At 46.5% G+C, this 14,660-nt stretch overlaps 1 protein-coding gene across 1 annotated transcript in view; it reads left to right on the plus strand.

Moving 5' to 3' along the window:
* The window catches only part of LOC115075336 (ceramide synthase 2-like), a 51,195-nt gene extending 46,381 nt beyond the window's left edge, over nucleotides 1–4,814 (plus strand). The window contains 1 exon segment of the mRNA XM_029575638.1: nucleotides 4,675–4,814. Within this exon segment, the coding sequence (XP_029431498.1) occupies nucleotides 4,675–4,800 (126 nt within the window). The 3' untranslated portion in view covers nucleotides 4,801–4,814.
* Nucleotides 4,815–14,660: the final 9,846 nt, after the last annotated feature.

Here is a 14,660-nt window from a genome sequence, read left to right on the forward strand (position 1 = left end):
GTGCTCTCCTGATAGCAGATGGGAGGCTGAGACAGATTTCAAAGCTGACGTCACCCTACATATACCCTTGCGGTAAGCTTAGCTCTTCCGAATTTCTCCGTCTCCATAGCAGATGCGGACATTATCCCAAACGAGAATAGTGTAACATTTACAACAAGAAAGAAGAAAGAAAATGTACCTTTAAGAAGAGAGCCCCGCTTCTCCTGCGGTGAAACCTAAGGGTCCCTCTCCCAGTCGAGATTTCCTGAGGTGATTTTCGATATGCCTCAGGGGTGAGCCTTGGTCCAGCAGCCGGTTCCCAGCGTGGACTTAGTCCCCAGGGTGGCTGAAAGGCAGCGGGTGCAGATTCAAGCGCAGCGGTGAAGGTATTCCCCTCTTCCTAAGCAGCTGGAGACCGCCCGGCACACGACCGGTAAGCTCCAAGACCAGGTAAGGTAGAAACCTTTACATTTAAGTCTCCGGTCTCCAAGGCTCGAATAGCCGTACCGATCTTTTCCCCAGTGAGGTTTTAAAGGGCACTGATCAGGTTGAGCAGCCCTGGTTTGGCTAGGCCCCGATTCGGTGCAAGGGTCCACACACGTGGAGACCCTCCAGGGGGGGGGGGGGCGCCATTCTTACAAGTGGGGTCGTCGGCGCCATTTTCTCCCCTCGACTGGCGGGACAGGCCGGGCGGCCGATGCGGCCTAACTTGCGCGCGTCACACGTAGAGCAGTGCGCACAACGGGCGCACAAAGTTCATAGCCCATGCGCACTCCATGCGCATAAACTCTGTGCATCCAGCACGCACAACTAAGCGCATCCGTGCGCATACCTACACGCACAGCCGAGTTTGAAGCTCTCCACGTGCACAAACAATGGCACCGCCATCCAAGAAGGCCAAGGGACACTCCCTTTGCCCAGCCTGCCACATAAGAGCCGTGCAAACCTGAATTGGAATCCTTCTTATGGCAGCAGTGCGAAGAGGGCCCAAGGGGAACCTAAGCATGGCCCCTTACAGCCAAGAGCGGGGTCCAGAACCACTGATGATTGTACCTCGGACCTATGTATATTCGACTTGGCACCCCCCCACAGGAAGGCACCTCTGGGGCTCCTACTATAACCCCTCCTGCGATTCAGTCACAGACTCCGGGGTGAGTCAATCAGTTATGTAGGACAACACGACAACAGTTGCCTACATCAACCACCAGGGAGGAACCAAGAGCCAGCAGGTGCCTCTGGAGGTAGACCCCCCTCATGGCGTGGACAGAAATAAAACTGCAAGAGATTTGGCCCTCCCACATCACGGGAAAAAGACAACGTCTCAGCGGACTAAGTCAGCAGAAGAGCCTGGACCTGGAGGAATGGTCACTGGCGAACACGGCCTTCCAGCTGATAGTAAATCGCAGGGGTCTCCCCAGTCATGAATCTACTGGCAACCCGTCTCAATGCACAAGTTCCCAGGTTCTTCAGCCGCAGACGAGAACCACAATCCCAGGGAATCAACGGTCTCATCCAGAACTGACCAGAGGAAGACCTCTTGTACGCCTTCCCACCCTGGCCACTACTGGGCAGGATCATCCACAAGATAGAGCATCGCAAGGGGCTAGTTCTACTAGACGCCCCGGACTGGCCAAGACGGCCATGGTATGCGGACATGCGAAGACTACTTGCGGGGAACCCTCTGCGCCTACCTCCACACAGGGACCTTCTCCAGCAGGGACCGATCTTCCACGAAGATCCGTCTTGATTCTCTCTTATGGTATGGCCCCTTGAGAGGACAAGCCTGAAGAAGCACGGTTACTCAAAGGCCGTGATTGATACCCTGCTCCAAGCACGCAAGTTCTCCACATCCCTGTCTTACGTACGGATCTGGAGCTCCAAGATTCCCTCGATCCTGGAATTTCCTACAGGACGGCATGAAGAAGGGGTTGTCTCTGAACTCCTTCAAGGTTCAAGTTGCAGCACTGACCTTCAGATCCAAAGTGGATGGTACCAGACTATCAACTCATCCAGATGTGTCCCGTTTCCTGAAAGGGATTTAAACAACTCCGACCACACCTAAAGTGGCCAGTGCCTCTATGGAACTTTGATCTAGTATTAGACTTCCTAGCAGGGGATTCCTTCAGACCATCACGCGGTCTGTCACTACGTCTCCTGACCTTAAAGACGGCATTCTTGGTAGCAATAAGCTCAGGTCTGCGCATCTCCGAACGTCAAGCACTATCCTGCCGGGAACCATTCCTCAGGTTCATGCTGGGTACCATACAACTGCGTTACTGTACCATCCTTCCTACCGAAAGTGGTTTCACAGTTCCACATGAACCAAACCATATCGCTACCATCTCCAGATGAGCACAAGGACTCTGAAGACTCACGCCTCCTTCGCCATCTGAATGTCGGCAGAATCCTAGTCTGATACTTGAAAAGATTGAAACCTGTGCGCAAAACAGATCACCTGTTTATTCTTCACAGCGGGAAGAAGAAACAAGGGGAAACGGTATCGTGGGTGACCATAGCCCGCGGATCAAAGAAGTAATCAAGGCAGCCTACATAGAGGCAGGAAAACCACTACCTCTACAGGTCAAGGCCCATTCTACAAGGGCCCAGGCAGTCTCCTGGGCGGAAACTAAGCTGCTGTCGCCAGCCGAGATCTGTCAGGTGGCGACGTGGTCCTCCCTACATACCTTCTCCAGGTTCTACCACCTGGACGTTCAGCCCAGGGAGGATACAGCCTTCGCCGTGGCAGTACTAATTGGGCCACGGGCAGCCTCCCACCCTGTGCGGGAGTAGCTTTTGTACATCCCATTGGTCCTGAGTCCATCTGGCTACAGGCTAGGAAATGGAGAAATTACTAGTGTAGACAGATGGACTCAGCATCCCACCCACGGCTGCCCCAGAAAACAAGAACCTCGGATAACAAATCTCGAGACTTAGCAAACACGGGTAAGCCATGGCCTACCCCTAGTTCAAGACACCCACAGTTTGTCTGGTGTCGGCTTTAATTGGTTGAGTGCACTAGCGGTCTCCAGTTTAAAAAAAAAAAATCAAAAAAAAAATCAGTTGAACCAGTTCAAGGTTAATCAAGTTTAATCAAGTATTAAGCTACATATATCCACACTGGCTTTTCGAAGAGAATACTGAAGAACTAAGCTTACTGCACAGTAGGTGCTAGCAGGAGCACACTATACCCATTGGTCCTGAGTCCATCTGTCTACACTAAGGAAACGAAATTATCAGGTAAGTAATTTTTCCAATGGCCAAAAAACAAAAACTAGGCTCCCCCCTCAACCTCCTGGAAAAAAGCTGGGACCAGGATCCCCCTGGCCCCCACTTAGTGGTCTGGTGGGGATCCTCCGGTGGTGTCTAGGTCGAGGGCCGATGCATTGGCCGAGGCCAGAGCCCGAACACAGGCCCAACGCTGCAGTCCAGCACAGAGACCGGTTCCCGACACCAGGGCCTCAGTCAGGTCCCAAAGCCTGGGACCCGAGCTCAGGGTAGACGTCGCCACTGTGACCCGAACCATAGGCTGGATCCCATCGCTGGGGCCTCAGCCTGGACCTAGACCTGACGATGCAACCCAACCCAGAGGCCAAGTCCCAATGACGGGGCCCCGACACCAGGGCTTTGGCCAGGAGGCTGGATCCTGACGCCTGGGCTGAGAGTCAGGTCCAGGCCTGGGAGCTCCATAGTGTGTTGTCTTCCATCTTCGGCTTTTCAATGCCAAATGGTGCCATCCGGTGGGGTGAATACGCCGGAGTTAATTAGCTCCGGACGCCCTTCAATTGGCATTGAAGAGCTGAAGAAGGAAGACAGTGGACCACGGAGATCTTTGGCCTGGACACTGAAGCCTGAGTTGGCGTTGGGACCGAGGCCCTGCCATCAGCCCTGGGTCTGGGCATAGGCTCCAGCCTCCGGGTCGTTGTGGCATTGAGCCTGGGTGCGGGCCTAGGCTCAGGCGTCGAGACCCCTCCTCCATGCCAGGTTGCAGTGTTTGGGTCTGGTCCCTGTGACCCGATGCCAGGGCCTTGACGGTTGTAGTTGTAGTGGGCTTGGGCCCTGGCCTAGGCTGAGGCCCCAGTGTCGGCCTGCGGGTCAGGTCGCAGCGTCTGGCCTCGTTCCGGGCTTAGGCCCCGGCGTCAGGACCCGGACTCTGGGTCAGGTTGCGGCATCGGGCCTGGTTCCAGGACTAGACCCGGCTTTCGCCAGATACCCGACAGATCAGGTAAGTTTTGGGTTTATTTTGTTTTTCTGGGGTCTCGGCATCGGCCCATGCCTCTGACGAGACCCCAGTGTCGCGCTCTGGCCTCGGCCTAGGCCCGATGGATTTGTTTAAAATAAAACGAGCAAATAAGGTTCGTTTCATTCAGGGGGCCCCTTATTCGGTTCGGGCTCCCCCCCCCGATTGAAACAAATTATCCTTATTTGTTGTGTTTTGCATTTTCGTTATAAACAAATGTATATCCCTACTTGGTTCTCCCTGTAATCAGAAGCAGGCTGTGAGATCTTGTATGCGTAGGATGAAAGAATTAGAATTGTAAATGTAGTTATATTCCTCCCCCTTTGGTCACGGCTCCTAAAGACATCCTGGTGAAATGCCTGACAAGAGGTCCTTAACCAGGAATGCATCAAGCTGCAGGAAATGCACATGGCCTCCAGAAGCTTCATCAGTCCTGCCATTTTGTCTCCTCTGCTCAGATGTCCGGCGATGAACGAAGTGACAAAGAGGAGGACGACTTGTCCGAGGAGAATGAAGAGCCATTCATGAAAAATGGTTCTGGGGCAGGAAAGCGCCGGATTGTGAACGGACAGCATGACCATTAACCCCACCTCACCCCTGCACCGTGGCCTTAACCGATGCACACAAGCTGCCATTAACACGCCGTGCCTGTCCAAGTGATCGCTACACCATTAGAAGAGCCCTGGGGAGCAACTGCTTGACCTGAGAAAATGTGTTAATTCTCCTTAACCCCCCCCCCCTCCTCCTTAACCCCCCCCCCCACCCCCCCCCCCCCCCCCCCCCCCCCAAACCAGCCAACTGGTACATAAATGTATCTTCAGTATGTGTGAGTACACAGAGAGTAGCCTGGATGGGAGGATGTGGTGATAAAATGTATATTATGTATCTCTGCACACCCCTGCAATAATGTCTCAGGACAGTGCGCCTGATCTTTTGCTTGCCTTCTCCTCATCTGCCCTGCTATTATTCTGACCCACATTTATGACCTGTTCCTCTCCCTGAACTAGTCACCAGTTCCCCATCCTTGTTGGTGTACCATTCCTGCATGTACTCTGTAAAGCACTGGCTGGGTTGCAAGCATTTGAAACCACAGCGCCATCTGTTGACAATGCCGTTCACTGCAGGGTGGGAGGAGGAGGAAAATGGGGACCACTCACTCAAAACCAGTCGCATTTAAAAACAATTTAAACACAATTAATGTGACCTGAGAAAGTGGCTTGGGAAACCTAGCCTTGCTGTGGAACTATAAAATCCAGTCGGTCTAATTGCGTTTTCTCCCTGATTCCATGTTGTCATGCTCGTGACCACCAGCGCTGGCATGACATAGCATTCTGGGGCATGAGGAAAAGGAGAGTTAAGAGGAAAACCAAGAGCCCATTTGTCTCTTTTTTTTTTTCCAGTGTGAGTTGCTGCCTTCCTCACCAGCAGGTCACAGGCTATAGCTTACTAGTGAGAATTAATTCCACCTGCAGTCTCCCTGAAACAACTGGATATTTTATTTCAGGCAAATTCTATGCGTCTTAAACACCAACTATACATTGTATGTACCATCCATTTTACCGTAAGTGCACTAAACTTATTAATATATATATACATACAATGGTTATGAAATCTTAGCTAGGAAACTAATTGGGCTATTCTAGGTCACATGACTGAGAATAGATTTCCCCGGTTCCCTCAGGATGATGTCATTACATGTACAGGAGCAGGCAATAGTGCAATGTGATGCCACCATCATTTTAAATTTTAGAGCAGAAAAACAGCAGCCCCAAAGGAGAGGAACCAGTGATTATGGAGAGCAGTATTCCTCACTCTTCCTGTGCGGCCACTCTGGGGAGCAGTACAGTTATGCCTTAAGACTCTGTGGCAAATTGTATTTTTGCCATTATAATGCTGAAAGGTTAATACTGCCGGCATGCCGAATTTGCCCCAGGGCAGTTTGCTGCAGCCACGGTTACCAGATGACGCCATGTCCTCTAGAACAAGCTGAGGACAGACCTGGTTTTGCAGGCGTGGAGATGTAACCCTGTGTCCAACGGGGTAAAACCAGGACAGGCTCAGCAGGGTGGATTAATTTAAATCGCAAAGCCAAAAGCTTTAATTATAATCATTGATTTTAATAATTTTTAATTTTTATTTTTTTATAAGGATCCTTGTGATTGTCATAGCCATCAAAACATTATTTACAGTTACCCAGCTTTTTCATTAGATTTGCAGTATTTTTTTCCTACCTAGAAGGTATCTTCTAACTACTTTTTTTAAAGCAAAGCTATAGCTTAATATTTTCAGATTTAATTATACAGACATTAGACAATTGTGAATGGTATGCTATTGATTAATATTAACTTTTTTATTTGCTCCCAGCTGTCCTAGTATAGTATCTGAAATTTAATTACACATACAATACCATTTAAAATTGTACTTTTTATTAAACAAAACAACCTTAGATGATTGATTTTGTTTGCATTTCTATCTGTGCACCACTGCAAGGAGACATGGTCAGACCATCCAGAAACTAGAGCTGGTAATTACTGGGAGCTGCTATGTAGAGTCCTAAATAACCTGAATTGCAGAGGAAAAAGCTAGAATTAGGAGCTCACAGTTGTCTTGTGCTGGTAGCATCTACTTACCTGAGAACCAAGCCCACTCTCAGTACCTGCAATCATTTTATGTGCCAATCCATCACATCTGGTAACAGAGTCCCCTACAAGGTCCGATGTCAACCTTCAACCTCTGACTCTTCAAATGGACTCATTACATTTAAAGTTTCAGTAATTACCATATTATTGGGCCTTAACATTTTGCACTAAATGCAGATTGTGTATTAAAGTTTATTTTTAAAAAGAAAGCTTTACACTAATTAAAAAAAAAAAGTCTGGGTTTTTTTTTTTTTTTGTTTCTGATGGATTTTTATTCCACCCTATGCCTCAGCCTGTTCTGGGGATGTGGTATCCCCTGGTAACTCGAGCTGTGGATCAGCTGAAATCCTGTGAGGACGCTGCAGCGTGCGAGCAGTTAGGAGCTGCCAACACTGTGTGTCTGTGCCAAATATGTTCTATAAATGTCCATGTTTCTCAAACCATAACATACATGTGAAATCGTTGTGTACGTTTATAAAGATGTCTATTAGGAGAGCTCGGCTCATTTGGTAGTGTAATATTTAAGGCTGCTGCTGCTGCACTGGTCAGATCTCATTGGCCAATCACACTGACATGCTGTGCTCTCTCTTTATCGGCCCTTCCTATTACCATAAACCTGGGTGAGAGCCCCAGGTATCAAGGTATTCGTTCCAGTAATGAAATTTGCTAGAAACTCATGGAATCCGTGCTGCAGAAGTAAAGGACCAGCACTGCAGGATTCTTAGCAGCGAGAATGCGAGGGCTTCAGCTAATGATAAAGCAGGGTTTCTTTGTTCTAATGAGAGACCACTGTATTTCTGTGGCCTCTGCTCTGTCACCGTGACAGGAGTATGACATTCCAGCTTTCAGCAGGATTTTCTCCACCATTTCTGGATTCTGTTGCCTTGCCCTTCCAGTTTGGTAAGGGAATGCAGGTCCAATGCACCTGCTGAGCTCAGAAAGCAAGAGTTAGGAATGCTGAGGTGACCCAGCAGCTCTGTCCGAACAGGGTTGCTACAAAGAACTAATCACTTACCAGTCAATAAAGAAAGCAAGTGAAAAAGATGATTTATGCAGAAGGTAGCTTGGATAGGATGCTCTGGTCTGTCACCTTTGCTGTGTGATTAGCACTTATCCAGAACAATGCCCCATTTATCAATCTGGGAATCCCAGTCTCTCGGTCTGCATCGCTCTTTGGTCTAGTCATGCCTGCAGATATATCACATCTGGGATCTAAACTGCTTAGAATTGCTCCCGTCTGGGATCTCCACCACCTAGTCTAGACGGGCCTAATTCTTTTCATTTCTCACTGTGATGATGCTTGAATAACTTCCTAATATTTGGGACTAATGATGTCCACTCTATATGTACTGACAGTCATATAGCCTTTATAGCTCCCTTCTGTGTGATCACCACATCTATGTGACTCCACTATCCACATTTCGAGTCACCTCAGAATCTGCTGGTAGCCATCCCTTTATTGGGCTTGGTGAGCAAGGGTGCAACCCGTGAGGATCCATGATCCTTCTGAGCTGGGGAAAAACAGTCAGGTGTTTGAATTTAGAGAGGAACAAGAGAGCAAAGCGGTCAGCGTGAGAGACGTGACAAAATACGTAGCAGACAACTCATTTCAAGGGCATGAACATGGAAAGGACGTGTCCCCATTAACAGAGAACTCTTCTCTTCACTTATTTCTCTGCTCATGCATGGACCATTGTTCTGTTCACCAGGTAAATAAGAGTAAACAGAACTTGTAAGCTTGTGCCAGAGTCAGCAGAAAGTTTAGATAAGCGTGAACTTTTAAATGCTGCAGATTTACCCTTGCCAGCCTTGTATGTTACATTTTTGTTCTGGCGAAAAGGATTCCTTCAAACCAGCTGAAGGATGTGCAGAGCTGATCTTGTTACTAAAGTATTTGTATTGTTTTGTACATTTTAAAGTGAGGCGCTAAGCTGTTGTTTGTGTGCTAATAACCTTTGTTGTGCCTTCTTGTAACCTTTTAGATGCAGAAGGCTTTTGTCAAATGTATGCCGTCACATACAGTAGGTTACAATTTTCTTGTAGATGTTAGAAAAGCTGATTCATTTTCAAGTATTATTCCAGTTACGTTGTATGTAGAAGACATTACCTGCAACATGCATTGTATGATTTCATGTTTCTTGTTTTTTATACTAAAAATAAAACAAGTTCTTTGCTTTGGGAAACCACACTACTGGATATACACTTGAGAAGAAAAATGCCATAATAAGATTTTATTGTAACTACTTGAGAACTACCTATAATAAAACTAAGAGAAAATGGTTACTTGTTTGTTACTATCAGTTCTTGGCTTTGTGTTTGTTCCAGATCTAGCCGTTCACAAATACACATACAGGGGCAGGGTGTGAGGCAGCCAGCATTATGGTGCAAGACAGTCTTAAGAAGAGGTTAGTGATGAGGCCATGCTTTCAGTTCATCCAGATTCAGGACTTCGGAAAGATTTCCATCAAGAAGTTGGTAGTTGACCTTGGCACACAAAGGTGGTCGTATCCAAAGCCCTGCATGTTTCAGGAAACCTGACTAAACCTCCTTTACGTGGCTTTTTAGACAAGGCCCCCCTGTTTGGGATCGCCGAATAGGTTACCAGCTTCATTGCAATAGGCCATAGCCCTAACCATTGTTTGTGGGGGAGGCAGCTGTGCTCTCCAGGCTTCACCACGATCTGGAACGGAGCTGGCAGGCAGAAAGCCAAAAGCATTTACTCATTCCACTGTTTCGTTTCAGTGGCTTCAAAACTAAAAGAGAAAGTTGGGGACCTAGAGAGAGAAGAAAAGGAGGCCAGAAATACTACATATCTCTACTGCAGTGTGGACACATTAGGGAAAACCAGAGAAAGAAATAGCTTTATCCCTACTGCCCAGTTTGTATCATCCTAACTCTTATAAGCAGCACTGCAGAGAAGTGGAATATTCCTTCCACAAACATCTCCTTTCCAACACTATGGAGCCTTGTTCTCCATGCCAATCCTAGGATAGTATGACATCTTGACATCTGTAAACTGCACTGCACACTATCCAAAGTGAGCATCTGGCTACGGACCCCTGACAGCTCATTATGGAAGTGACAGCGCATAGAGACCTATTACATTACAGGTACATGGGGTGTAGCATCCACAAAGGCATGAGCACATCTGGACACATACGAATAATGGGATGTCTGTAGAAGAGCAGAGAAGCGTGATTACCTGAATGTGGACGTGTATGTGGTGTGATAGCAATTTAGTGCCATTTCCTAGCTCAGGGCCAGTCCCAGCCACTCCTTCAGAGTGATTCTTGGCCTCGCTTGTGGCTTCCCTCCCGTCTCCTTGCTCTGATGCTGAGATTTGAGGGTCTGCCTTGTCTAAGCCGTGTCTGGGTGGTTAGGATGCAGCTTCCATTTCCTCATAATTGATCCAACAGTGCTAAATGGGATATCCAAGCACTTGGATATTATTTTGTAGCTTTTTCCTTTCGTGTGCATGTCTATATCTTTAATTTCCTTAGAATCTCCATTTTCATAGCTTTCTTTCAGATTCACAGTCTGACTTATGGTACTAGAATTAGGTTGTCTTTTATCCAGAAAAGCTGATTTTTTATTTTTTTTTAATGATTTACAGGTAGAGACCAATTGTTAGGGCAATATCTTTCATCTGTGTAAACTTGGAGCTTTCCACAGCACAGGGGTTGAATAATTATGCAAGCAGCATTTTTCAGTTTTTAATTTTATTTTACAAAAAAATAGAGAACAAATTAAATTGTGACTTTGAATATTTACTTTAAGAGCATACTAAGTTTGCAATAAAATGCTGTTCTGGACAATCTGTGTCAGTGTCATTGTAATTCACACATCTGCTGCCTTTTTAGGGGATTGAATACTTTTGCAAGCCACTGTATCTTTGAGATCCTCTACCGTCCTGGGGAGCCATAGTGCCATGGACATGTAATAGACCAGTTGAAAGATGAAAAGGGTTTGCATGCATGCAGAATCTGTGTGGAATCGAAGTGTGAGTTTAAGAAAAAGCCTGAGGAAAGATGAGAATGTGAGAAAGATAAGGATAGATTAAGAGAGTGTATGAATGCTGTAAGGGTTCGAGCAGGCTGCAGCCTTGTTTTCAAAAGTGAATAGTGCAGAAGGAAACTGGCTGTTTAAAAGCAACTTTTGCATGTTAAAAAGTTAAGCCACTATTAAGTAGAGACCTTCCTTTTTGTTTTTTATTTTTTGCTAGGAATTTATCAGGGTTATTATGACTAAAACAAATACAGGAGAAAAATCAGTGGGGAAAAAATGACTCAGTTTTTCTGGTTAATATCAAAGTTTATTTTGGTGAACGGAAGCCAGGACAGTAAAACAATTAGTAAGCAGATTCTCCCACCCACTCAGCACCATCCCTTGCCTAACATGTCCCTCCCATTCTCCACCCCCTCATCATTACTGGTGGTGGCGCCAGGCTTGCTGCGCCTCCCAGGGAGCCTGCTGGAAAGTGCTCCTGGTGCTGGGGGAGCCAGCTTCAAACGCTGCATCTGTGCCACCCGCCAGCAGTCCCTTTGACTGCTTGGTGGGGGCAGGGAGGCAGGACTCGACAGGCTGCATCAGTGGCACTGGAGGGCAAATGCTTTTACAGGTGGGGGGCTGGGCCTTGCGATGCAACATGCGCGTCGATCTGCACTGGCAGGAGTCCGCGAAACGCTGCATCTGCAGTGCTTCAGCTGCTCGTGAATCGGCCTCAAATTAGAGTGAAAATCAGCTTAAACTGAAAATGAAGGATCCTAGCAATATTATAGGTAAAAGAGGATTTGTTCAAGCAAGCATGTTCATTTCCCAACAAGCATTAAAAAATGTTTAAAAAGGTCAACGTTGGAAGCAGCTCTGTGGTGCAAGATCTTTGCAGTTGTATCCCCCCTTGAAGGAGATGCCTGGGCCTGGGATCATGCACAATGCCCAGGAAGGGGAAAAAAAAAGGAGCTGCCACTACCAGCTTCATGCTGAGGCCCTTGGAGAAATGCCCTTCTAGCCCCAGGGCACCTCTGCTGTTCATCTGGCAAAGGCTGGGGGTGGAAATAGCTTTAGAAAACTTAAGTGCCAGTCAGACCCTTGGAGAAGGCAGGGAAAATGTTTTCCTTAATTGTTTCTTGCTTTTCCTTTTTTTTTTGGTGCTGCTAGTCTGCTTATTTTCTTTGGCTTTTTTTTTTTACATTTTTTGTTCTTTTTTAAATTTAGGTTTTCAAACACTTCTTTTCCTTTATTTTTAGCTTTTCTGCATTTTAGGCAGCAGTTGCCCTGGCTGCCTGTACTTTTCCAATCCAGCACCACGGGAGGTGGGGAATTGCCAAGACATCTACCCTATAAAGTAAGAGGCAGCTGTGCGCCAGGGCGGATTACACCATTCTTGAGCAGGAGTAAATATATTTGGGTTTATGGGCAGAGTGGAGCAGCTTTGGTGCTTACTGCAGGCTCCAACTACCTTTTTTTTTAGGCCATGATGAATTTGTTTTCGTATGTCCATCATAGCTGCTGTTCAAAACAGGTGCTACGGGGTAGATTCCATTATTCTTTGCCCACATGCCAAAAAGAAAAGGGGTGAGACAAATGATTTGTCTAAATCCACATAGTAAGTCAGTGACAGGGCTGAGAGTAGAAGTCAGGCACAAGCAGATAAAGTGACAGTCCCAAGGATACAGAAAGGCAGCAGCAGAGCTGGGACTGAGGGCCAGAAAGACACACAAAGTCAGTGACAGAGCTGGGATTAGCACTGAGGCACAGGACTTGTCCAACGTCACAGACAGTCATGGGAAGGGAATATTGAAGGTGTCTAATTTTCAGGTCTGTTCCTGTATTAAAATCCCAGCACATGCAAGAATGTATTCCAGCTGTTTGTGTATGCTGCAACCGCTTGACAGTATAACAAAAACTGAAGCAAATCCCCTTTCTAAAGCTCCTGCAGCTGATTGGCATGAGGACATGCACTCCATGCTTAGTTGGGTTATTTATTTATTTTTATTTTATTTTAAAAGATTTTATATAACCGCAAAATGGTCAGGGTCTGGCCGTCCAGGCGGTTTACAATAACACATACATAATTTAAAAAACAAACAGTATACATTCATTCATAGATAAAGCAGTACAAATTAATAATTAGTGCCCTAACAGAATAAAATTCTAACAGTATAGGTTCTTCATAACTTGAGAAATTTTAACGTGTCGAACGGAAGACTGTAGTGAGACATTTTTCAATCAAAAAATTGGCGTGTAGCTGCAGATAATGAATAAAAAGGTTATTAACAATTGATATATAAAACTGATTGGGTATGTACAACAGGATTAATCAGTTAACTGGGGTTGTAAGCACACTTAAAAAAGATATTTTTGTATTAATCTGATATTTTCTGGAATAGAGTAATTGGTCAGTTTTTGGATAAGGCACTTGAAACTTTCCTGGCACTAAAAAAAAAAAGGCAACAGAAGAAGTAGAGCCACTCAGGAAAGCGAACTAGATCAAATGTGTCCTGTAAAGATGCTGTGGAGGGCTGTCAGCGCAGACAGGATCTTGGGGCCAGAGCTGATGCTCCAGTCTCGGAGATCTGCTTTAATATTGTACAGAGATGAATAATGCCCCTTCCCAAGCATTGTTGTCAGATACTTTGTTCACAGCAGCCAGTGAATTATTCAGACCTCTGCACATTAGTGTTACATGGTCTAGTGATGTAAGATAGGGGTTTTCTGTACATCCATTATCTGTGACTAGGGCACACACTCTATACTATTTTAAATCACGGCTGATGGAAGATCTTTGATAAGTTATGACCAGCAGATGAGATCACCTCTCACTTCTAGGAATTAAAAAAGAGCTAAGGTTAAGTAACTGCGGCCAAGGTTTTCGAGCACTGCCACGGTTGCAGGACTCTGTGCCAGATTGGTGCTGAGAATGCCAGTGCTAGCTGCACAAGGACCACGTGCATCAGTGCTGCTCCCACCGTGAGCAAGCAGGGTCTTTACAGCCGTCATGGGTGGGCATCAACCACTGGCAAAAAGAACCAGCTCCTTCCAAGAGACGGTCACTCCCTTCCAAATACAAGCTCTTTAGGAGGAGATAAGTTGCTGTCCTTTGAATGGGAAACAGATGTAATGATCACACCACAACCCAACTGAGAGATGGCAATCCCTTCTGTGCTGCATCATCTTTGTTCTAAATATGGCACAAGAAAAAGATGAAAAACTGACTACAGCCATGGGATTTTGGGCCATGGCCAGCTAAGAAACAGCGAATGGGAAAATCAAATTCCTTTTAAAAGGCTAAAAGCTTTTCTCCCTGGGCCTCTGCCAGATGTGGTCAGTCAGGACAGCAGCTCATAAAATGCTCAGGTGCCATGCTGGCTATGCTGGGTGTAAGGCCAGGCTTTGGGTGGGAAGTGGCAATTCTCCAAAGCTTTGCTGATTTAGCAATAAAAGTGGGCGAGTGGTCTGGCACATGATGCACAAATGAAAGGAGCATTGTTTCCACACTTTTGTCAGCTCCTGCCGTATGCAGCAGAGGCAATGTCACCACATGACTCCGCGCTACAAGGGCATAACCAGCCCATCCTGCATTCTTCTCCCACTGCAGGCCTGAAGCTGTAGTTCCTGCTTTTCTTTGGGGCATGAGAATTAGCAACTGTTCCTTCACTGAGTGTAAAAGCAAGATTGGATCAGCCAGGACACAAGACCTGGAGCTCATTGGTACCGTGCTGCCGCCGGCAGATGTAGCATTGAAAATAAACATTTTCTGGTACAGCTGTTGACACGAAAAACGGTAAGAGAGAAGCAGGAAGGAA

This window comes from Rhinatrema bivittatum, chromosome 13 (assembly GCF_901001135.1).
Source record: "Rhinatrema bivittatum chromosome 13, aRhiBiv1.1, whole genome shotgun sequence".
NCBI classification, from domain to species: Eukaryota; Metazoa; Chordata; class Amphibia; order Gymnophiona; family Rhinatrematidae; genus Rhinatrema; species Rhinatrema bivittatum.